The sequence below is a fragment of the Borostomias antarcticus genome (assembly GCF_949987555.1).
Source record: "Borostomias antarcticus genome assembly, chromosome: 17".
NCBI classification, from domain to species: domain Eukaryota; kingdom Metazoa; phylum Chordata; class Actinopteri; order Stomiiformes; family Stomiidae; genus Borostomias; species Borostomias antarcticus.
Window position 1 is genome coordinate 18,856,537 of NC_140250.1, and position 25,000 is coordinate 18,881,536.

General features: G+C 49.1%; 1 protein-coding gene across 1 annotated transcript in view; it reads left to right on the plus strand.

Moving 5' to 3' along the window:
- Window positions 1-517: 517 nt before the first annotated feature.
- Window positions 518-25,000, plus strand: part of LOC311320319 (semaphorin-3D) — a gene marked incomplete at its 3' end in the record, with an annotated part of 46,582 nt that continues 22,099 nt past the window's right edge. The window contains exons 1-2 of the mRNA XM_084452050.1: window positions 518-689; window positions 18,788-19,274. Coding sequence (XP_084308176.1) covers window positions 18,926-19,274 — 349 coding nt within the window. The 5' untranslated portion in view covers window positions 518-689; window positions 18,788-18,925. The remainder of the gene's footprint in view (window positions 690-18,787; window positions 19,275-25,000) is intronic.

Genomic DNA, 25,000 nt, shown 5'->3' on the forward strand with positions numbered 1-25,000 from the left:
CAGGTGGCGGTAGCAGTCAAGGAAGGAACTACAAGGACCCCTGCTGTCAGTGCTATTAAGTGACCTGGAGCGTAGCGCTGAAGTTCAAAAGCAGATTTAGATTTATTTACCTCCTCTATAGAGATAGGTTAACCTAATAACCACTGTGTTATTCTTACTTTGGGATTTTTAATTGGTAGTACAGTATTGATTAGAGATATATATATATATTATAATGCCCACATTTCTCCTCCCTGGGATCATTAAAGTTACATCTGTCTAGCATATATAGCTTATCAGACCCACGCAGATTGTTCATTAAACGAACTAGTTGTCTAGTGTAAGCTAGGCCATTAATGCGGTTAGCTATTAAAAGCCTACACAACACTCCTGCTGAGAAAAGTTATTTTTCTAAAGTTGATGCGTCACGTTTTTAGTGGATAGGTCAAGGGGATTTCATTACGAGTTCGCTACCGGACCGAGTGGCCGTCCGTCATCCCGGGGAGGAGTGGTCTTGCCCCAGTGCCCACATGCGGAGTTGTTAATAACGCGTGGCTGGGAACGAGGTGTGGACAACTCGCGTCACCAAAGTTTCCCTCGCCTGCGGCTGCCAGTCAGTCTCTCAGTGGTCCAGAAGCCAGCGGTACATCCAGACTGGGATTTAATACTCCGCATCTGTAACCGTCATTAGGAGAAAAATAACGGCTCTGGTGAGTTGCGAAACTTTTAAAACAAGTCAACAAGGCTATAACTGTGCGTTTGATACATTGAAGCTATAAACTACGTAATGTGGCCATAATGGGGACTCAGATTAATATCAGAGAGATGTATTTTTAATATAGGCAGACAGACAGACAGACAGACAGGCAGACAGACAGACAGATGGATAGAGATAGATAAATAGACCGACAGACAGACAGACAGTCTATAGATAGATAGATAGATAGATAGATAGATAAATAGATACAGTAGATAGATAGATAGATAGATAAATAGATACAGTAGATAGATAGATAGATAGATAGATAGATACATAGATAGATAGATAGATAGATAGATAGATAGATGGATAGATAGATAGATAGATAGATAGATAGATAGATAGATAGATAGATAGATAGATAGATAGATAGATAGATAGATAGATAGATAGATAGATAGATAGATAGATAGACAGACAGACAGATAGATATGAACTTTTATAATCCCTGTGGGAGAAAATGTAGACATTTGAGGAGTGGACAGCGGTTGGAATACAGGATACACACATATAGGCTACACAATATAATAATGTGGCCAGACAGTAAGCCAAACGTGTGGTTTGGGTTGTAGCCTATGGCTTCAAAGAGCAATCTGTCTTCGTTTGATGTGAGTAACGTCCTCTGATTGTGTCTCTTTCCTGTTGTGGAGAGCAGACACTGTCCAAACTCTGTTTCTGAGCAGTGTTTCATTCCACATGAGCCTGTCTGTGTTGTGTCAGTCCCAGACCTAGGCCACCCAGAGAACAATGTGACGTTTCATTTTAACAATAGAAGAGAAAAAAGTTACATATAAAACCCCATATGGTTCCAAACAGAACCCTTTTCAGCTCCATAAGGTGCTGTTTGGAACCTGGAGGTTCTTTCTGACCTGAAAGGGGTCCTGTGTGGAGGGTTCTATGTTTCAGAGCGCTCTATAGTCTCAAATGGCTCTATATATCACCTTGTTTTTAGTGGATGGTCACAGGAGCCAGCACATAGGGTGACACTTCTCCCTACAACCTGTTGCCGTCCCTGTCTATGTCCATGCTTTTTAGGCAGCAGCCTGCTATGGCGGAGTAGTTTGGAGCTATGCTCTCTGTATCAAGCCTTGTCATCTGAAATCATCTACATGTACAAGCCAAACATCTCCGTCAGGACACACACACACACACACACACGCACACAGGCATGCAAGACTATTTCTCTGCGTTTGATCATCCTTCGCCTCATGCAAAACACATGGTCGGACGTGCTTTCGATTCTCCACGGTCACACTTTTTCTTTGGAACATCCGATCTCATGCGAACTGACTTTCAGCGCCGGGCTGTTTCACATTCTGCCGGCATCTGATCTGGTTTAACTTGTGGATTATAGTATTATTATTTATTATGTGAGCCAATCATCAGCCTCGTTTGGAACTCCCTCATGATGTGCAGAAGTGTGGATACACAGGATGTTATTCTCTATCGGCATGACTGAAAGAGGGTGTGTGTGTGTGTGTGTGTGAGAGAGAGAGAGAGATGGAGAGAGAGAAAGAGAGAGAGAGAGGGTGAGAGAAAGTGTGTGTGACAGAGAGAGGGAGAGAGAGAGGGTGAGTGTGAGAGATGGAGAGAGAAAAAGAGAGAGAGAGAGGGTGGAGAGGAAATTAGTGTGACAGACAGAGAGAGTGTGTGAGTGTGAGATGGAGAGAGAGAGAAAGAGAGAGAGTGTGCGAGAGAGAGTGAGAGAGCGATAGAGAAAGAGAGATAAAACGATGGCGAGTGACAGGGCAGTCTGGACGCCTGGCTGAGGGGGGTCTCCATCCTGCCTTCTCCGGTACCCCGTTCACCCCGTGGCCTGAGCCTGGTTCACAGACCGGGCCCCTGGGTGTGAGCTGGGGCCCCCGCCTCCCCTCATCCTCCCAGTAAATCAGCCCCTGCAACAACAACAACTATATATTTCTCTGAGACCAACTTCCAGATCGGCTCTAGCAGATGGAGCGCGTCACTGTGGCCTGGTGGCTGATAAGCTGACGTGGGAGGGACTGTAGGTGATGTAGGGCCTCCAGCACAGGATCCACAGGGCGGCTGCTGCTACTCCGGGGCCCCTGGGAGCCCGGGGGGCGGACAGAGACTGTAAAGCAATTTCATGGAGATACGACACACATGTGTGTACCACACACACACACACGCCCATACACACAAACACACACACACACACATGCACATACAGTACGCATACACCACACACACACACGCCCGTACACACACACACACACACACACACACACACACACACACACACACACACACACACACACACACACACACACATGCACATACACCACACACACACACACACACACACACACACACACACGCCCATACACACACACACACACACATGCACATACGCATACACCACACACACGCACACACACACACACACACACACACACACACACACACACACACACACACACACACACACACGCCCATACACACACACACACACACATGCACATACGCATACGCATACGCATACGCATACGCATACGCATACGCATACGCATACGCATACACCACACACACACACACACACACACACACACACACACACACACACACACACACACACACACACACTGTCTCTCCAATTGTCTCTGAGCTAATGAAACAGCACTTCATAAACTATCCAATTACAGTGTTGCAGCACATACACTATGATATAAAAAAAAGACAGAATATGTCCAGTACGTCTGGCTTATATCAACCCGGCAGTCAGAGGACTCAGGAGGTCCATACTCTTGGTATTACTCTCGTGCATGTCTAAAATGTTAGTATTTGAGGAGACAGAACAATTTAAAAGTCATTTCTCTCCTTCCTGCCATATTAGTCTTTCCCCATTCCATTGGCAATTCAATTGTTAACTATTGATGATTAATAACCTGTGTAATAATCGTATTGATGAATGATTGTGATTAGTCTGTCTGTGCGCAACGCCCCGTCCCAGCTGTGTGTCTCGAGGTGTCCACGGTCTTTAATGGACACGGCCAGGTGTTGACGAGGGGACCAACACACTGATTGGCTGTCAAATTAATAACATTCTTCCTCCTCCTCCCTCATGTGGGTGTGAGGTCTGTTTAGAAAGCTGGGGGATCATACTGCACTTATGATATGATCCAGATTTAATAGAGTCTGTCAGGGTAGGTCTGTCTGGGGCTACGGGTCTGGGGCTCAGACTGGGGCCAGGGGCCCGGGGCTGGGGCTGGGGTGTGGGCGGACAGACGATGTGTCCTCTGTGGTTCACTGACTGAAGGGTGGAGGGATTTCTCCACACCGCCGGCGCGGGAACAAAGCCCGACTGGAAGGTGAAACAACATTAGCAAGTGCACGCTAGGCTGTCGGCAGTCTTTATGAAAGGGGGGCAGTTCTGGTTATTGGTTCGGCTGTAAGGCTACACACTGTGCTCTTCTTCGGTTCCTTCCTCTCCTGCTGTTTCCTGTGTGTGTTTGAGAAAGAGAGAGAGAGATAGAGACAGAGAGAGACCTACCGGAGAGAGCGACACAGGTGTCCCCTTGGAAAGCAGATCAGAGCGGAACCGCGGGTCGAGCTGCTGCCTCGTCCAGAGCGTCCAGAGCGAGGCCAGAGAAGTCGGCTCGTGTGGACAGTCTCTCCTCCCAGTGACCCCTCAGGGGTTTATGACGTGTGGGAATGCACTGGTCTGCGATCACAGTGACCAGAGTCAAGTGTAAACCATGTATGTTGATCGAAGGGACATTGTTGGATTAACGTTCCATTGAAGTTAATATTGCTGACAGATAACGTTATCAGCTGGCTGTGCCCTGGCTGATCGATTCTGGCTGATCTATCCTGGCTGATCTATCCTGGCTGATCTATCCTGACTGTTCTATCTGATCTATCCTGACTGTTCTATTCTGGCTGTTCTATCTGATCTATCCTGGATGTTCTATCCTGGCTGTTCTATCTGTTCTATCCTGGCTGTTCTATCCTGGCTGTTCTATCCTGGCTGTTCTATCCTGACTGTTCTATCCTGGCTGTTCTATCCTGGCTGATCTATCTGTTCTATCCTGGCTGTTCTATCCTGGCTGTTCTATCTGTTCTATCCTGGCTGTTCTATCTGTTCTATCCTGACTGTTCTATCCTGGCTGTTCTATCCTGGCTGTTCTATGGCTGTTCTATCCTGACTGTCCTATCCTGGCTGATCCACCCTGGCAGTCCTGACTGTTCCGGCTCAGTTCTGTTCGTTCCATCTGCTCTGACAGTTGTGTTTGTGTGTTCATGTCCAGGTGCTGACAGAGAGCTCATTCTGTCACCCAGGGGATTAGGAACGGGGCGGGGGGGTGGGGTGGGGGGTGGGGGGGGTGGTCTATATTCCTTTGACGGACCTGAAGCAGAACCCCTCTCCCATTGGTCGCCAGGTTCTGTTCTGGGTGTGTTAGCCCGCGGGGTTGCTGAGAGATTGAGGCAATGCAAATGTTTTGAAACTGGCGGATGTACAGGTATTTGAAAGCAGTAAATGCCAAGCAAGTGAATACCATGCTGGCAAGCAAACCCTGAGAACCAAGGACAGCCAGAAGAAATGTGTGCACTTTTAAAAAGAAATATTTGAACTGATAAAAGACAATGACAGAGAAACTGCAGAAGTCTTAACATTTTAGCACCTTCCGCAGCTTGGCATAGCAATAAATAACCCCAATAAAGTGGTCTAGATTCACCTACTGTTAAGAGGGTTTTGAAAGGGCTGGGCTCCTAAATGTCTGCCAGATCCAATACTGTACATATATATTTTTATAACATTGCTATTTCTTTGCGATTGCGCTAATCTTGAGTGATAAATCCTCTGATGCTCTGTAGTAAAACTGCAAGTCTAACAGTTTAGTGCCTCCCTCAGCTTGCCATAGCAATTAATAACCCCAATAATATCGTTTATCACACTTACTGTTAAAGGTTTTTGAAAGGGCTGGGTTCTTACATCTCTGCCAGATCAAATATTTTTCTGTAACGATAATATTTCTCTGGAACTGCGCTAATCTTAGTGATAAGAAATTCTCTTATCATCTGTAGAATATCAATGTTTACACACCACCATAAGCAATTTCTTCTACGGATATGAAACAGCTGGTCGGAGCAAAACAACACAATAAAGAACTCAAACGCTAAGGGCAGCCTCACAGAAACAGCATTTGTTTGTCTCCCTATGCCGTCAGATGCGAAACAACTAACCCCCCTCTTCCCCGCAGAGATTTTAATAACCCATTGTGTTGCTGCATGTTGCATTATCTTAATTAATGACGCCTTATTTGTGCCAGTAGTCGACAATAAAGCCATCCTACCAAGCAGCTGGGGGCTTCCTTCCTCTCTGAGCATCTATACACCACCCCGAGTCCGGCGCCAAACAGGCGACGAGGCTGGACACACACACGCGCACACACACACACACATGCACGCACCTCACGCACACACACGCACACACACACACGCACGCACCTCGCACGCACACACACACACACACACACACACACACACATACACACACACACACACACACACACACACACACACACACACACACACACACACACACACACACACACACACTTTCTACTGCTCTCAAACTGAAGAGTATACAGAGTATGTTCCAGACTACCCTCCACTCGTCTTGTTATAACCACAGCTCCAAATACCCCAGGGTTGTTATGGCCTCTATACCGGGACATTTGTTTGACTTACAGCTGAACAATGCGGTTGACATGAGTGCATTTATTTTAGTTCTCCATTGTCCCTCCACAGTCCTCAGTTCAGTCTGTTCCAGGTACCGCGCCTAAGAGCACTGGAGTTCTGTCAGAACCACAGCTACGGTACTTGGCCTTTGTGTGTGTGTACTGTGTAGGTGTGTGTGTGTGTGCGCGCGCACATTTGTGTGTGTGCGTGTGTTTGTGTGTGCCTACATACTGTATAGGCCATGTGTAAATGCCTCTATGACTACTGTCCATTTGAAGTTCTACAGATTGTCAGCGTCTTCGGAGGACTTAAGCCTCTCCTCCCAGAGTGCAGTGCTGAGTGTCTACTGGTACTGTGGACTGTGTGAGGGGGGTCTGCTGGTACTGTGGACTGTGTGAGGGGCGCGGGGGTCTGCTGGTACTGTGGACTGTGTGAGGGGGGTCTGCTGGTACTGTGGACTGTGTGAGGGGGTGTGGGGGTCTCCTGTAGCTGTCCACTGTGACTGAGCGGCACTGAGGGGCGACAGAGAACAGACAGACGCTGAGATAACTGAGCCTCCGGCTGCAGCCCGGTGTCGCCGGGAGAGAGATAAGCTACTGGACTGACCCTGTGCCCAGGGGTTGGGGGGGGGGGCAGGTCTGTGGGTCTGTGCAGTGTGGGTCTCTCTCTGGTGTGTGGTGCGGGTCTCTCTCTGTGTCCTCCTCCCCTCCCCTCTCTCTCTCGCTCTCTTTCCTTCTCTCTCTCTCTCTCCCTCTCCCTGTACCTGTCCTCCTCCCTCCCCTTCTCTCTCTCTCTTTCCTTCTCTCTCTCTCTGTTCCTCCTCCCTTCCCTTCTCTCTCTCTTTCCTTCTCTTTCTCTCTCTCTCTCTCTCCCCCTCCGTTCCTGTCCTTCTCCCTCCCCTTCTGTATCTCTCTCTCCTCCTCTCTCTCTCTGTCTCTCTCTCTCTGTCTCTGTCTCTCTCTCTATCTATCTCTCTCTCTCTGTCTCTCTCTCCTCTCTCTCTCTCTCTGTCTCTCTCTCCTCTCTCTCTCTCTCTCTCTCTCTCTCTCTCTGTCTCTCTCTCTCCTCCTCTCTCTCTCTCTCTCTCTCTCTCTCTCTCTCTCTGTCTCTCTCTCTCTCTCTCTCTCTCTCTCTGTCTCTCTCTCTCTCCTCTCTCTCTCTCTGTCTCTCTCTCTCTCTCTCTCTCTCTCTCCTCCTCCTCTCTCTCTCTCTCTCTCTCTCTCTCTCTCTCCCTGCGCTTCCTTCCAGGTCCAGGATGAATGAGGGGGAGATTATGGTTCATTTCCCCCCAGCAGAGCGGCAGCTGGCCGGGAAGAGATGAACAGACTAACTGTATCAAGAGAGAGAGATGAGGGATGTATGTTTCACTGCTCGGTCTGATTTACATTCTCTCTCTCTCTCTCCCTTTCTCTCTCTCCCTCCCTCTCCCTCTCCCTCTCCCTCTGTCTCTCCATCTCTCTCTCTCTCTCTCTCTCTCTCTCTATCTCTCTCCTCCTCTCCCTCTCTCTCTATCTCATCCCATGTCACTCTCTTGTCCGACGGCAAATCAAAGGGCCCCCCTGGCGCTCTGATAGGCCAGACAGCGATGGTGATGCGCTCCCCATACTGCCCAGTAACTCCGACATTCCTCACACTATCTGTTTAGGATTAGGTGTCCTTGTGTAAATCACGGGTGTCTGCTCACGGGAGTTACTCTCACAGCGCCCCCCCACCCCCCCACCCCCAGAGCAGTGCTCTTGTTGGCCTTGGTCGGGCCCCTGTACGGCCCCGTGTTCTGTTCCATGTTAAAGCGGCCTGGTTGAAAGTGGAGAGCTTTCACACAGGGGAGGGCCCTGAGGGGCCGCGGGAGGGCCTGTACTGGGGGTCATGTCTTTATACCGGACCTCCTCTGCTCGATCAGCATGGGAAAACTCACCCTCCCCTGTAGGGCTGCGGGGTTATGACCAAAATTTATGATTGCGATTATTTGTCTGATTTTGTAATTGCAATTATTATGTGTGATTAATATTTCACATTAATAATTCATTTTTGTGGTGCCACCTTCATATATATACATTTAAAAAAAGAAATGCTGTCTGTCTACCTGCTGTCTGTCTATCTGCTGTCTGTCTATCTGCTGTCTGTCTATCAGCTGTCTGTCTACCTGCTGTCTGTCTATCTGCTGTCTGTCTATCTGCTGTCTGTCTATCTGCTGTCTGTGAAGTGAAATTCCTCAGTGCACTCAGTGGGAACGCATGTGATTGGTCAGACGGCATAAACGCCTGTGATTCGTCCGCGTTCCCCCAGCACACCCAATGCAAAACTGAATTATTAACTGCATTAATTGCATCATTTTGCGATTAGTTAATTGCAGGGGTCATAATTGCAATTATGGTTAATGAACGATTAATAGTGCAGCCCTACTCCCCTGTCCCATTATGAGCTACAAATGCAGACGGTGCCTTAATGACCTACAAATACAGATGGTGCCTTAATGACCTAGACAGAGCCCTTAATATTACCCTGTAATTGAGCTTGATCCAAGGCCGTAGAGGAGGGCGCAGCGCAGGCTCCTAGCCCCGGGGGTACAGTTATGGACAAGCGGGGCTGTCTGGAAGTGCTTTTCCTAATGCCAGGAAAGAGCCATGCCTTCTAATTAAGCCCCTGTTATTAGAGAGGCTCGGACTCTTTTCCTGCGACAGAACCGGCACGTTAATGTGTTTTCAATGTTGACGTCTAGACACATGGCCACCGGTCAGGGAGAGAGGCGTGCCGACACGTTCTGACCACAGGGGTTCTGACCACAGGGGTTCTGACCCGGGACGAGCTCAGATACACGGTGAGAGGAGGAGGAGGAGAGGAGGAGGAGAGGAGAGAAGGAGGAGAGGATGAGGAGAGGAGAGAAGGAGGAGAGGATGAGGAGAAGAGAAGAGGAGGAGGAGAGGGGGAGTGAAGGAGGTGGAGAGGATGAGGAAAAGAAGGAGGAGGTGGAGAGAAGAAGGAGGAAGAGAAGGAGGAGGAGGAGGAGGAGAGGAGAGAAGGAGGAGAGAAGGATGAGGAGAGGAGAAGAGGAGGAGGAAGAGAGGAGGAGGAGGAGAGGAGAGGATGAGGAGAGGGGGAGAGGAGGAGGAAGAGAGGAGGAGCGAAGGAGGTGGAGAGGATGAGGAAAAGAAGGAGGAGGAGGAGGAGAGGAGGAGAGAAGAAGGAGGAAGAGAAGGAGGAGGAGGAGAGGAGGAGGAGAAGAGAAGGAGGAGGAGAGGAAGAGGACAAAGAGGAGGACGAAGAGAGGGAGGTGGTTGTGTCGAGGTCAGGTTACTCACTTAGTAAACTATGTGTCTCAAGGTCACACTACTGTGAATTGTCTCCATGTTTGTTTTGGACGGGAACACAATCAGACTAGCCCGTAGTGTACGCAATCAGGAAGCGGGGTACTCAACCTACACAGGAAGTGAGGTGAACCAATTCTGTGCGTTTCCCCTCCTACTGTCCCAAGTTTTCCTGTAGTGCTACGGTAAGTCTGAGGAGACACACACAGAAAGACTTCCATTCTTGGGAAGGGCGCTGCCTATGATGACGTTCCTGGAGAGCTACTGTACTGATGTATTGTGTTCCTGCAGCGTTTCAGCTCCTGATATCTCCGCTCTGATGGATTCGGTAGCAGTGCAGTAAGACGGCTTAACTGGGCGATTCAATCTCAGTCAGACATTTATCTGACTGTGTTTCTTTAAACATTTCACCCTCTGTTCTTCATTTTGTGAGAGATAACCCTCCTTTCACACACACACACACACACACACACACACACACACACACACACACGCACACACACACACACACACACACACACAAGCAAATAAAACATTCATACAGTAGACACACACACATGCATGGATGCGCACACACACACACACGCACGCACGCACACACACACACACACACACACACACACACACACACACACACACACACACACACACACACTTACAGTATGAACACAAACAAACCCACACAGACAGACCACAGAGTTTGCTTATGCCTGCTGTGGTCAGTCCGATCACAGGCAAGCCCTCCATCATATCCCAGTGTTAGTCTGCTCCAGACTCCCAGTAGTTCAGCCTCACATCTGGCCAGACGGCCTCTACCAGGGCTCTGCCCAGCCCCCAGCTTCACATCTGGCCAGACGGCCTCTACCTGAGCTATGCCCAGCCTCACATCTGGACAGACGGCTTCTACCTGACCTCTACCCAGCCCCCAGCCTCACATCTGGCCTCTACCTGAGCCCTCCCTGATCGTCCTGCAGGCTCTGTTGTGTTCTGATCCTCAGACGTCCACGGACACACAGAGCGAGAGGTCACTCAGCGGTCACCCAGTCCCAGACTCGGCCATGTGGCCTGGAGACTTTACGACTGAACAATCTCTCAAATCAAAGACTTGAGACTGGAATAAGACCTCAGAGTTGAGCTGAACTTGTGTGTATTTTCAGCCCTGTGGGTCCTGGGTTGGGGTACAGGTGGGAGTTTTGGGAAGGTGTGGGAAATAATCTTTGGTGGCAGTATAATGGTTTGTTTTGTAAGATTGTACGTGCTATTAATAGTTTGGACCTGCCAAGAAAAGAAAATTTGATCACAAAAAAAAAGATTTGAACTTGAACTTGGGTACTGCATCATGTCACATGTCAAGATTGTTTTTTTTCTCTTGCACAGGCATTTTGCAACCTAGTCTGTCCTTCCAAGTGATTACTGTATATGGAGTGGATTTTAGCGGTTACCCCAACAGATATATATTTGTAATTTGTGGATTACATTCGTGGCTAATGTCTTCAACAGACGGCAACAATCTGTTGTGATTGAAACTTGCTTGATTAAAGAAAGCTTGAAGTCGATCTTCATAGCTGATATATGTGATATATGTGACATATGCTTAGAAGTCTGATGATAGTCACTGGTTTACTGTATTTGTCATCAGAACAGTCTCAGCAGATGGAGCAACTTACGGAGCCATCGCGTGACTGAAGTTCAAACAATGAAAATCCCCACCATCACCACTACTGCATACATGCAAATACGCACGCACGCACGCGCACACACATACACACAGACACACAGACACACAGACACACAGACACACACAGACACACACACACACACACACACACACACACACACACACACACACACACACACACACACACAGAGTTCTTTGTTGTGCCCTAGTAAACAGCTCGGGGACACCATACTGCACAAATGACCTGGAATTCGTCTCTTTAAATGCCTTCAATGTCTCCAAGACGATGGTCGCTTGTGAAAGTTGTTTTAATCACTGTGGTAACCGCTGCTTGTTTTACAGTCCTGTGATGTTTCGGGGGGTACTGCGCTTTTGTCCCTTTTAAGTGCTCAACATTAAACCTAGCCATTTGTATTTGATTGCATCCTCTCATTCATCAGCGGGACAACAGCACATCTTTGGGTTGTGAATAGCTCACCTTTGCCCTCTCACCTTAAAGGCAACTCCTGGGTCTTCTCAACCCTTACATCAAGTGAGGTGTGTAAATCTCTGTCTGGGGCCTCCCACGCCGACCAACCAGATGTTGGTATCTGGAGCTGAGGGGAACCCAGAGCTGCCGAGCCGGTTCTGGAATGTTCCAAGGCTGTAGCGTCTCAGACCACTGACCTCACAGGCGCTGGTGATGTCACAGAGAAATGTCAACGTTCCAGACACGACATGTACGGAACCTGTCTGGGATTTTGGAATTTCCTGCTCAAGTGTTGTGTTGTTTTTTTTGACAGAGGATATAGAAAAAACATCAACAAGTGTTGAGAAGAATCTGTCACTGATGTTATGGTTTCTGTTGCAGATTGGGTCAGGTGTTTTTTGTGGCGGGGCTGAAAACTGCTTCAGAATTTTTGAAGTCTGACCAAAATCCTCAGTGCGATCGCCATTCAACACAGCGGGTTGGTCAGGGAGTCGGGTGTTTTGCGAGTCCACGCTGTTTGTCCAGCTGCGGTCAGGAGACGTCTGTGACAGCGGGGCGGAGGAGATGGCGTGAGATGGACCGTCCCCCCCTCGCTGGACTGGGCTGGCCTGTGTGCATCGCCCCAAACGTACTCTGACGCACAACCAACCACATCCATCGTCATCCATCCACACTCACATCCTCCCTCCAGGCCCCCATTGTTTCAGCGCACAGCTGTTCTGATCGGACGCTTCTCTGGACATGCGACTCCAGACCGGCGCCTTGTGGGTTTAGTTCCCTTGGTCTTCATCCAGGCTCACACACCAAAACCAGCAGACGGTTCTGCTAAGCAGTTTTACAACAGAATTTTAGTGTTTCGTGACCGTCAATTTGGGACGCTGACATTTTCAACATTCAACAAGTCAAGTCAAATCTTATGGAAAGACTCATGACGAGATGGACGCTCTAAACCCAGCGTCTCGTCTCAGCTGTTGTACCGTGTTGTACCTCGCTCTGACTTGAGAGTTCTACCGAGTTCCTGAAAGGCTTTCGGGTTTCTGGAGCCCTTGGCACCCTGCGTGTGTTTTTGTAGCTTGTGTGCATAGTCCTCTTTCCAGGATGGTGCCCAGGAACTGAATGGGATTGTGTCAGCCCCCCCCCCGCCACTCCTTGTCAATCAGGAGGAATGTGGAAAGTCTCACTGTGCATTCTAAGTCCTGTCAGTGAGCTGAGAGTGACGGGTTAGCCGCTGAAGGCCTCCGAGCTCCCCGCTCGCTACAGACTCAACCCAGGTCTTTGTGTGAGCAGAAAGGAGGGGTTGTGGTGGTGGTGGGGGGGGGGGGGATGTTGGTCTGTGTTCGGCTGGCCGGAGGGACGCAGCGTTCCCATGCAGCGCTCGGTGTGCCGGGTCCTTTCACCGCCAACTAAGGCGGCTAATTAGACAGCCTGCTTTTTTTTCTTTTCAAACTGTGTCCACCCTGAGGCTGTTGGGCCTCCACCACCTCCTATCTCAGAGTAATATCTTTGTCTTGGCTGCCAGCTGCCCCTTACACACACACACACACACACACGCACACACACATACACACACACACACACACACACACACACACACACGCTGGGTCCAGCCTCTTTAGGGACTCTTTGACGACTCTTTTGAGGTTGGATAAACAGTTTGTTTTTCATTAGGCCATGTAAGCCTGCAGCGATGTTTCCGAAATCATGTGGTAATAAACATGTTTTTGTTGCTTTCCTCTGCAAAACATACAAACAGTAAATCTCTTCTCTCTCTCTCTCTCTCTCTCTCTCTCTCTCCCCTCTCTCTCTCTCTCTCTCTCTCTTCTCTCTCTCCCTCTCTATTTGAATAGCACTATTAAAATGTTCAGGTATGCTGTGTGGATTAGTTCTCAGTCCCAAATCTCCAGCCGCATAATGAAAGTATCATTTCTAGCTGACAAACGGTCAGTGTTCTCGGACTGTATTCTCGAGTGGCGGGACGTCTCCAGACAGACGCTGTGGTCTATGTCGGAGGATGTGGAGCGATGGCTCAGACGCGTCCAAACCCAGCTCCCCGCTGCTCCCCGCCTCCCCCGTCTCCCCTAATCCAGCGGAGAGAGGAAGAGACGTGACAGCAATCGTCCATTTCCCTGACAGCGGCCCACATGCGTCACATAGACGCAGCCTTGCCGAGCCTCGGTCAGAGCTAGCAGCAGGAGCCGTGCTTCCGGTGTTGCAATGAGCGCCGGTTGCTCGTTCTTCTTAGCGGCAGTTGGGGGTTTCTTCACGCAGAGTTAACAGAGAAGTGCAGAGGAGGAGAGACAAATGCTTCACCGCACCTGCGGTATGAACTCACGCCTCACGCCAAGTCACGCCAGTGATGTACTGTTTATGAACTGTAAAGTCTTTCTGGAACATTTCATTTCTGAATGTTCCTGAAGATTATGACTTCAATGTTGTACATGAGGTCATCCTTCGAGAGTTAACTCTCTTTGTAGTTAGTGTGGGATGAGAGAGAGTGTGTGTGTGTGTGTGTGTGTGTGTGTGTCCTCCCCACACTGCAGCCGAAATAGGAGAATACAGCAGCAGGCAGAAGGGGCCTGTTTCCACCCCTGCCATCTGGAAGTGGCCCACATCAAGTGCTTCCCCTTCCCCCCACGGCCCTGGCTCAGTTTCCCACAGACTGCTTGTTTGTGTTTGCCCCCCTGGTCATCTGGAGCACAGGACGCACACCCACTGTCCATGGGACAGACTGTACCGGTCACTACAGTCTGAAGAGTTATTGTGACCCAGCACAGCTGTGCTACTGGCAGCCTAGGGGTCCAAACAGCGCTGGTTGGTAGTTCTACAACAGTGCTGCTTAGAAGTTCTAGAACAGCATTGGTCAGAAGTTCTAGAACAGTGCTGGTTAGAAGTTCTAAAACAGCGCTCATTAGAAGTTCTAGAACAGCGTTGGTTAGAAAGTTCTAGAACAGCGCTGGTCAGAAGTTCTAGAACAGCGCTGGTTAGAAGTTCTAGAACAGTGCTGATCAGAAGTTCTAGAACAGTGCTGGTTGGCAGTTCTAGACCAGTGCTGGTTAGAAAGTTCTAGAATAGCGCTGGTTAGAAACTTAGAACTGCGTTGGTGTTCTGGAGGTGAAGGGACTGACCCAGGGTGCAGCAGAAATTTCCTCAAGGCCCCTAATGATGATTGAAGCCATGTCTGGTTTATTCACTATAAATCAAGGTCCACTGCATACAGTAAGAGGAACTCCTGTTTTAATACAGTATGTAATTCAAATCTCTGTTGCTCTCCTGGGGTTGGTTAGCAAGATTCAAGATTCAATATTTCTTTATTGCACTGACACTAACACACAGGGAGTCACATTAGAATTCGGAGGCACCTGCAATCCTCTGTGTGGTGGCATGTTTGGACTATACTGATATCATTACGATCATTTATTTTTCCAAATCTCAAAAAGCTCCCACACATGTTTCCAATATGTTCGTGTTACACAGGTTACTAAGAATGTTGTTTTACTTCCTTCAGAAAGATAAATGGCTTCTACAGAGACGTACCAGAGTCCCATGTCTCTGCCTGAGCCTTGCACCTGTGCCTTGGCCACCGCGATCAACCGACTCCCAGGCTTCGGCCTACGACCCCGGAGAGACTCTGTCCTCCACCCTTCTCTTTGAAGGCTGCACTCCTCCCTGGTTTTCAAAGCATAGGACAGGCATAAACACTCTCGGACATAAATCCCTGGCTTATATGTCTTATAGGGAGTGTAGAAGAAGACATTTAGAGGAAATGGTGGAGGTTTGTGATGGAGGGAGGGAAGGCAGAGGGGAGTGTGAGAGAATAAATCAAGGGCGGGATTAAGGCATTGTCATGGACAAGCCGTAAAGCTGTCACTTCCTTTGAGCCCTGATGCTGCAGGATCTCCCCCGTCTCCCTCAGTCAGTCACTGGAGCGCTTTGGGATCCGTCACTTACTGTCACTTACTGACTGGGGCATCGCAGATGTGAAGCATATTGGATTACTGAGATGTATGATTAAGAGATTCTCACACCATCGGGAATAAATGAGGACCTGGATCTTAGGTTCGTCCTGTAAATTGTGCACACGCAAGCATACAGTACTGTCAAATGTGACAGTTTTTAGTAAGAAGAGTGATTTGGTTGGCCGTGGAGGAGTCCACACAGGGGAGAAACATACTGTATTAGTGTGAGGAATGTGACAAAGCTTTCCCTGAAGGAATTTTTATTTTTATTTCTTATTTTTTAAATAATTGACCCGTGTTTTATATAAAAAGTTCTACCACGGCATAAAAACTACTTTACTACATAGAGATTTCCACTTTTTGTTGTTCTGTTTTGGTGTTTTTGTTTTTCTTGGGCTGGAAATATCCTCCTGAAAATGTCTTGGTACAGTACAGTATATGTACATACGGAGTATCGTGTGGGCTGATTGTGGCTGTTTAAAAAAAAAAAAAAAATCAGCACTATGATGTGTATGTCTTGAAAAAGGACCCGTGACCGAAGCGTGTTTTTAATAAATCAATGCAGAGGTGATGAGTGTGTGTGAGGGGAATTTCCTTTTTCTTCTTCTTCGGAATTCACCTCCAGTTTGGCCCCATAAATAACGCAGAAAATACTCTTTTTTACCAGCAAGTTTTTCATACAGTTGTCTCTCTCTCTCTTTCCCAGAGGGATGTGAGTACAGGGATAGGCAGGCAGAGCGATCATCTTCGCTATCGAGTAAAGACAGCAGGAGTTCAAGCCCTGACTTGCAGAATGCCACAGGTGGAACGACTGTCAGATTTAAGGAGCAGCATTGAGGCTCCTGCTGCTGAATCTCCACCAGTTTATTTCAGTTTAAAGTGCGTTTCACAGCCCGGCCTCAGCTCGGCCAGTGTGGCCAGCCGGTGAGTGTCCTGCGCCCTGGAGGACCAGGCGTTGAGACCACTCTCAACTGTCATTCTCCAGCGGTGTTGACCCTCTCCACGGACAACACCACCAGCAGCCATTCACACCTCTCCATGGGAACTGACCACAGGGCACTAAAGAAACACACCCACACGGAAGTTCCACACAAAGACTGGCCCTTTCAGAGAGGCTAAGGGCCTATTTTGGGAAAAGATAGACACTGAGTAAATATGGATTAGAGGGTCAACAGAAAACAAGGTTCATGCATTGCACATTGCAATAAGGACAGCTGGCAATGGTGTTGCCACATGAGTTTTAAATCCCAAATCAATGTACAGTTTATAGAGGTGATTTAAGTGTGAGAAGTAAAACAAACAATTTGTTTACCTTGCATTGTTCACCCCCCCCCCCACTTGAGGAGGAAGAGAAAATAAAGATGGTCTTGCTGATTAGTCATGGGAACGGCTCTCTAAACAATGCCCCCCCCCCCACCAACCAACCTGAATGAGTCCAGGAAAGGTCAGAGGTCATCCACCCCACTGGTTGACTCACAATGCTGGGGGTTTAGGACTCTGCTCCCTGGCTGTACCTGGGCCGGGTTGGTGACTTGATGACTTAATTTCCCCCATCGTTATCATCCTGAGCTTGTCTAAGCTTCAGCTCCAAGGACTAACACAGTTTTGTGGTGAACGGATGACTCAAGTTAGTTTATAGCGGTCTGTCACATTGGTGCCGTGACACAGGAGGGTTTCTGAGCAGAGGAGAGGGTGAAGGGTCCTGAAATCTAACGGACTTCGTTGCTCTCATTAGCAAAATAAACAGATCCAAATAAAAGTATCGATGTATTATTTACAGTACGTTATCAGTCAACAGATTTTTTCCAGAGAGAAAGAATTGAAACTGATGTATAGAAGAACACTACAGACTAGCATGGCCAAGGCCCAGTGGAGCCAGTTCTCCAACTCTGTCGGAGACCCGTAGAACCGTGCTTAGCTCCCCGAGCCAATGCCTACGTAACGCTTTAACAAAGTCTCGTGACCTGGGTTCAACACCCAATCAGTTGTGTAAACAAACACCCCACTTCCTCAAACCCGCGTCCCTAAAACTGTCATCTGCCACCCGCCTCCACTCAAGCGCTTCCCTAAACACCGTTGACCCCGGTGCGCGCGCCGTCGCCTGTGACGCGTGCGGCCGGTCGTCCAGATCCAGCCGGCGAGGGCCCGGGCGTCGGGGAGGATGAGCTCGCCGCGTTGACGGGCTTGTCGAGACGACGCTGCCTCCCGCCGGAGGACGGGGAGGAAAGAGCCACTCGCCATCGGGCCGCCTCCCGCCTCGTTGCGCAACGCTGCCGCGCGCCGCGTCCTCCCCGTCAGGTTTTTGACCATAAATGGAGAAATGTGATGCTAAAAGCTGGACGGTGCTTTTCCTGTAGCCCATGTTTGACCTTTCTACTTGAAGATGAACTATTAGTAACGACCACTCCGTCATTATAATGAGCTATAGCTGAGTGTTGTTAGTTTCCTGAGGAATATGTTTTCTCATGTTCCAGGGAACATATAACTGTAGGTTACAGTATCTGGCCGTACCGTTCTCTACGCCTACTGTAAATAGAATGATTTATTCAGGTGTGTGCTTCTCACTATAAAACGGTCGGATATGAAACCAATCCTCTGACAGAGTATCTCGTTTCTGTTCTTTTTTGAGTGTTTTTTTTAACTCTTGTTTTAGCTGAGTTACAGTTTAAGCTCAACCAAGGCCTCGTTTATACAGTAGAGAACGCTTCTCTTTTACTGTGTGTCAGCAGAATGGGCTGAATATTGTGCTGTATATTCTCCACGGTAAACCTCTCCGTCGTGGATTTTGACACATACGCAAATTTACGAGCAAATCTGTGGGTGTTACAGTACGAATGAGTATTTACATTCTAAATATTGTTGATATGTTAACATCATTAAGGAGGAGCTGACAGTATATTTTCTCTCTCACTCTCTCCCCCCCGCCCCCCCTCCAAGCTTCTGGGTGCTGTGTGGACCGGATCAGCCTGTGTGGACCGGATCAGCCTGTGTGGACCGGGTCAGCCTGTGTGGATTGGGTCAGCCTGCTGTGCAGGTGATGTAACACGATTCCCATCCTTGTGACCTTGTGACGCCATGGCTGCAGTGCTGCAGAGGTCGGGGCGTGTCTCCAGGTCTCCCGGGCGTGTCTCTGGGTGTCTGGGGCGTGGCCCTGGATCTCCCGGGCATGTCTCCAGGTCTCTCGGGCGTGTCTCCGGGTTTCTCGGGCGTGTCTCCAGGTCTCCTGGGCATGTCTCCGGGTCTCTCGAGCGTGTCTCCAGGTCTCCCGGGCGTGTCTCCAGTTCTCCCGGGCGTGTCTCCGGTTCTCCGGGGCGTGTCTCCATCTCTGTGCTGTTCTGCGTCCTCCTCCTGCTGCTGACCACAGCCTCGTCCTCCTCTGCGGGCCGGACACAGACCGGACCCCGTCTGCTGCTCTCACACACAGGTAAGCACCAGCATGCAGCCACTTATCCACATGCACAACACCTGCTCAACACAACACCCCCCCCCGCGACCCCCCCGCCCCCCCATCAGTATGGGGGGGGGGGAAACTGACCAGAGATCAGTCTGTAAGGGGAATCGGCATCCTCCACACCCAGCCCCATGTGAAGTGTGGATTCTGGTGGAGCTGACCTGGGATCAGGTCTCTCTTTAGTCCTGATGGACTTCATGAATGGACGAGGCTCGGCTGAGAGCCATGAGGAGCGAGTTTGGGTAGTTCCCCCTTTAATAGAGCTACTAATGAGAGCATATATCAAGTGACCACAGCGTGTTTTTTGCCAGTATGAGGTCACTGTTGTGTCTGTACGAGGGGCCGGGCGTACACCGGCCGCCAACCCGGGGAACCATGACTACAGCTATGAAGTAGCGTCTGTGCTATTATGGACTGTAATCAAATTTTTCTAAACGCTGACATCTTGGGAATGCTCGACGCACATGAAGGACACGTCCGACTCCACACATATTCTTACAGGTTCTCTATGGAGTTGAGCTTAATTTATATTCAGTCAGCAAGTGTCGTACGACAAATGTCTGTCCCCAGAAAAAAAAAGTCAACCCACATTTAGCGTTTATACTTCAGCGAAGTGTGTGATCACCTCCATGGTAACTTGCAGACGCGTGGCTGATTGATCCATGGCAACGAAAGTGCCTTCTATCTAGATATCCAATCACAGCTGTGCGCCGAAAGTAACCGCGTCTGCGACATTAGAAACTTTGTTAGGTGCAAGACCCCTGTCCGACACAAAAAAAAGACAGTGACGTCATTTCTGTCTGTTGACACTTTCAAAAGTGTTGTACGACGAAGTATAAATTGGCCTTGAGAGTTCAGTTTAGAACCCCAAATGGTTCTAACTGACCTGAAAAGGGTTCTGTCTAGAACCTTTATTCAAAAGGTTCACTTACAGGGGTTAATGGCCCTACATACAGTAGAACTATTTTTTCTGACAGTGCACTATGATGAGGTGAGCTACAGTAGGCTGGTATTTGCTGTGTGTGTGTGCACGTGTGTGTGTGTGTGTGTGTGTGTGCGTGTCTGAGTGTGTGAGTGTGTGTGTGTGTGTGTGTGTGTGTGAGCGTGTGTGTGTGTGTGTGTGTGTGTGTGTGTGTGTGTGTAGCTTCAGAGACAGCGTCAGGGTCTGTTATAGTCCAGACACCTCGACAGAAGCTGGAGGGTAAGATGAACAAACAGGAAGTCACATCAGGCTCACTGTATGACTGGAAACAGCATCCTTTCTCTGGGATTAGATAAGGACCAACATGCACCGACAAAGACTCTAAACACAGACAGACAGACAGACAGACAGACACACACACACACACACACACACACACACACACACACACACACACACACCGGGTGTTGGGGTTGAGGACACTTTGTCTCCTGTACTGCCACCTCCTCCTGCGGGTGTTCCGTCCAGGAAGTGTTGGGCCCTGCTGGGATGCTGAGGTCAGTCTCTGGGGTGAACTAAAGTGACTACACACGCAGGAAGGGGCTTGGGGATACGCCTTCCTGTATGTGTGCTGTATGTGTGTTAGTATGTGTGTGTGTGTGTGTGTGTGTGTGTCTGTTGTGTGTGTGCTGTTATTGTATTTTCGTGTGTACTGTGTGTCAGTATGTGTGTGTGTGTGTGTATGGGGGGGGGGGTATGGGTGTGTGTGGGTGTGTGCTGTTATAGTATTTTCGTGTGTATGCGTCGGTGTGTGTGTTTGTGTGTGTGTGTGTGTGGGTGTGTACAGTTATAGTATTTCCGTGTGTGTGTGTGTGTGTGTGTGCATGCATGTGTGCGTGCGTGTGTGTGTGGGCGTGTACTGTTATAGTATTTCTGTGTGTGTGTGTATGTGTGTGTGTGCGCGTGCATGCGTGCCTGCATGCGTGCGTGTGTGGGTGTGTACTGTTACCAGTCTGCTCTCCATGATCTCCTGGTGAGTTAATAACAGCCGAACGCGAACCTCTTCTCCAGAACGGCTGCAGCCGTCGCGCCGTGGTTGTGTGGAAGGGAGGAGGAGGAGGTGGAGGAGGAGGAGGAGGAGGAGGAGGAGGAGGAGGAGGAGAGACCTCCCCTGGCTGGCAGGACCTCTAACCCCCACAGACGTTACTGATTACTGGAGAGACCAGGGACTCGTTTTCCATGGACCGTACTGTACTGTAGATACTCTCCTACGTCACAGTACTCCACCACTGGGAGAAAAACATTCATTCATTGAGCTGATTTATGATGACAACATGGAATGGTAGCTAAGCTATGTGGGGATAGGATGTACCGTTACAGTCTGGTTTGAGGGGGGTACCGGAGCTGTGGAGGGATATTATAGATTAGTCTTTGGTGGTTAATCATGTACAGATAGTTGGCTGCGGCTCCAAACCCTTCATTGTTCTCAAGAGTACTGACCAATGCTTTTTAGAATGCGGAACACACAAGCCAGTGACTTCTCCAGGGTTCCTCACACAGATGCAGAACCTCACTCACTCCAGTGACACACACACACACACAGTGAGCGAGTACCTCTGTCAGGTACTGTTGACCTTACTGACAGGATTACATTACATTAATTTAGCAGACACTTTTATCCAAAGCGACTTACAATACTTGCATTTAACGTAGGTAGTCAGTGTACTATTACTTGCCAGGACTCAAAAGTGCATCTTCGTTCTAAACAAGTGACTAAGAGCATAATCTAGTCCTTGATTGGATAAGTGACAGCATGGAATTCCAAAGAGGGCGGGGAAAAGGCTGAACAAGCTGTGATAGGCCACTGGATGTTCGTTCCTAACAGGCCGTACTCAGATGTGTGGATGTTGCTGAAGTGTCCTGTCACCTGTCTGTCACTGTATTGTATGGCTATGCACTGAACTTGTGCTTGTACTGCTGGTGCTGTTGTTGTTGTTGTTGTTGTTGTTGTTGTTGTTGTTGTTGTTGTTGTCGTCGTTGTTGTTTTTGTTGCTGCTGTCGTCAATGTTTACTGTCTACTGTGACTGTTGTTGTCCGACTGACTGCTGCTGAAAAGCAAAACCAAATTTTTGAAAGGACAATAAATCTCTCTCTCTATCTATCTATCTATCTATCTATCTATCTATCTATCTATCTATCTATCTATCTATCTATCTATCTATCTATCTATCTATCTATCTATCTATCTATCTATCTGTCTGTCTGTCTGTCTGTCTGTCTGTCTGTCTGTCTGTCTGTCTGTCTGTCTGTCTGTCTGTCTGTCTGTCTGTCTGTCTATCTATCTATCTATCTATCTAAAACTGTGGAACAGAGAAGAGAGAATATTTCCATCTTGGGGAGTTGCAGGGCAGTGCTACCACCGCGCTTCTCAGCTCTGGGAGTGTGGGAGAAAGAGATACATCTGACAGGTCTGTGGGTGTGGCAGTGTTCTCTGGTGTGATCCATGTCTGAGGGTGTGGCAGTGTTCTCTGGTGTGATCCATGTCTGAGGGTGTGGCAGTGTTCTCTGGTGTGATCCATGTCTGAGGGTGTGGCAGTGTTCTCTGGTGTGATCCATGTCTCGGTGAGAGCAAGAAAGTTGAGGGAGTGAGGATGTGTAGCCTGAGATAAACTCTGCTTAGGGTGCCACCGACCAGCAGTTCCAAAGCCCCGCTGTCATCACTTGCTCAACCTGAGTTGAAAGAGTAGGAACGATGAGATTAGGGTCAAGGACCCTGGGTGTGACCACCAGACAGAGGGAAGGACCCGAATAGGATGCAAACGCAGAGCGGTAACAAAACGATACGGAACTAAGTCTTTGCTTGACTCGGTCTCTCGACAAAGTTGCTCTTGAATAAGTCGCCTTTGGTCAGCCTAACCTTCGGCAGCGAGCGATTGGACAGTTGACGCCTGACAGCCGACAACGTCAGAACCAGCTGTTTTTAAGGGCGGTTGCCGCTGATTGCTATTGCTATACAGTGTAAACAGCAAAGGGTTAAGGTCAACTGACCGACTAGCAGCTAGGATTATGAGGACAGATGGTATTATTGTTCTTGGATTGTTCTTGGTTTGTTCTTGGTTTGTTCTTGGACAGCTCTGAACAGAACTTCCTCTGATATTGCTGAGTTGGACTTTCCAGTCACGGCCCTGCCAACAGAACCTCACTCACTCCAATGATTTCTCCAGGGTTCCGCAGACAGACGCAGAACCTCACTCACTCCAGTGATTTCTCCAGGGTTCCGCAGACAGACGTAGAACCTCACTCACTCCAGTGATTTCTCCAGGGTTCCACAGACAGACATAGAACCTCACTCACTTCAGTGATTTCTCCAGGGTTCCGCAGACAGACGCAGAACCTCACTCACTCCAGTGATTTCTCCAGGGTTCCGCAGACAGACGTAGAACCTCACTCACTCCAGTGATTTCTCCAGGGTTCCGCAGACAGACGTAGAACCTCACTCACCAGGGTTCTGCAGAGAGACGCAGAACCTCACTCACTCCAGTGATTTCTCCAGGGTTCCGCAGACAGACATAGAACCTCACTCACTCCAGTGATTTCTCCAGGGTTCCGCAGACAGACGCAGAACCTCACTCACTCCAGTGATTTCTCCAGGGTTCTGCAGACAGACGCAGAACCTCACTCACTCCAGTAAATCTCCAGGGTTCCGCAGACAGACATAGAACCTCACTCACTCCAGTGATTTCTCCAGGGTTCCACAGACAGACGCAGAACCTCACTCACTCCAGTGACTTCTCCAGGGTTCCTCACACAGATGCAGAACCTCACTCACTCCAGTGATTTCTCCAGGGTTCCTCAAACAGATGCAGTACCTCACTCACTCCAGGGACTTCTCTGCGGTTCTGCCTGATGGACTTCTCCTGTGCTGCGCTGACTGGGAAGTGGATCAGTTCCAAGGCAAACACAGTGACTTCATGTCTCTGCTCTGTCCGATGGGAACTTCCACACAATCCCAGTTATCATTTGGCCAGCTGCCACTGCAGGCTACCTCCACGCTCGGCCGTGCTGATAACAGCCGTGTTCCTCATGGAGAACCGGGAGAACACCACAGACTCGACGCAGCTCATCATCAGTGTTGCCAGCTTTGTCGCTATACCTGACGTCTTTACAGACTGCAAAAGCTTGATTATTTCTCAATAGCGATTAGCGACAAATCTATTTACTTAACCAGGCTGAAAAACAACTACGTCACCGGGAACGGTCCCATATCTGTTCCTCTGATGTTCCCGAGACCCCCTGGGGGGGGGGCCAGTCTGGGAGTTCAGAGGTGTCTGGAATGTGACCCGGGTCTGGCGAAGGGGCGTGGCCTGTACCCTGCGGTGTCATGCAGCGAGTGACCTCTGGCTGGGTGACCTAGGTGTCTCTCTCTCCGGTAACGAGGTAAGGAGGACAGGAACGAGGGATGACACGGAGAGTGAGAGTCTTGGCAGGGGTTAATGAAGCCGTCAGTGCGGGACGGAAAACAGAGCCAGGGTTTGGCAGGGAAGAATGCTGTTAATTAGGCCTGGGTGTCCCGGGGTCGACATTGGTCTGTGTGTGTGTGTGTGTGTGTGTGTGTGCGCGTGTGTGTGTGTGTGTCTGTGTGTGTGTGTATGTGTGTGTGTGTGTGTGTGTAAAGATGCTGGAGGGCTGTGATCACACACACACACACACATTCAGTACACGCATCCATACATACATACATACATACATACATACATACATACATACATACATACAT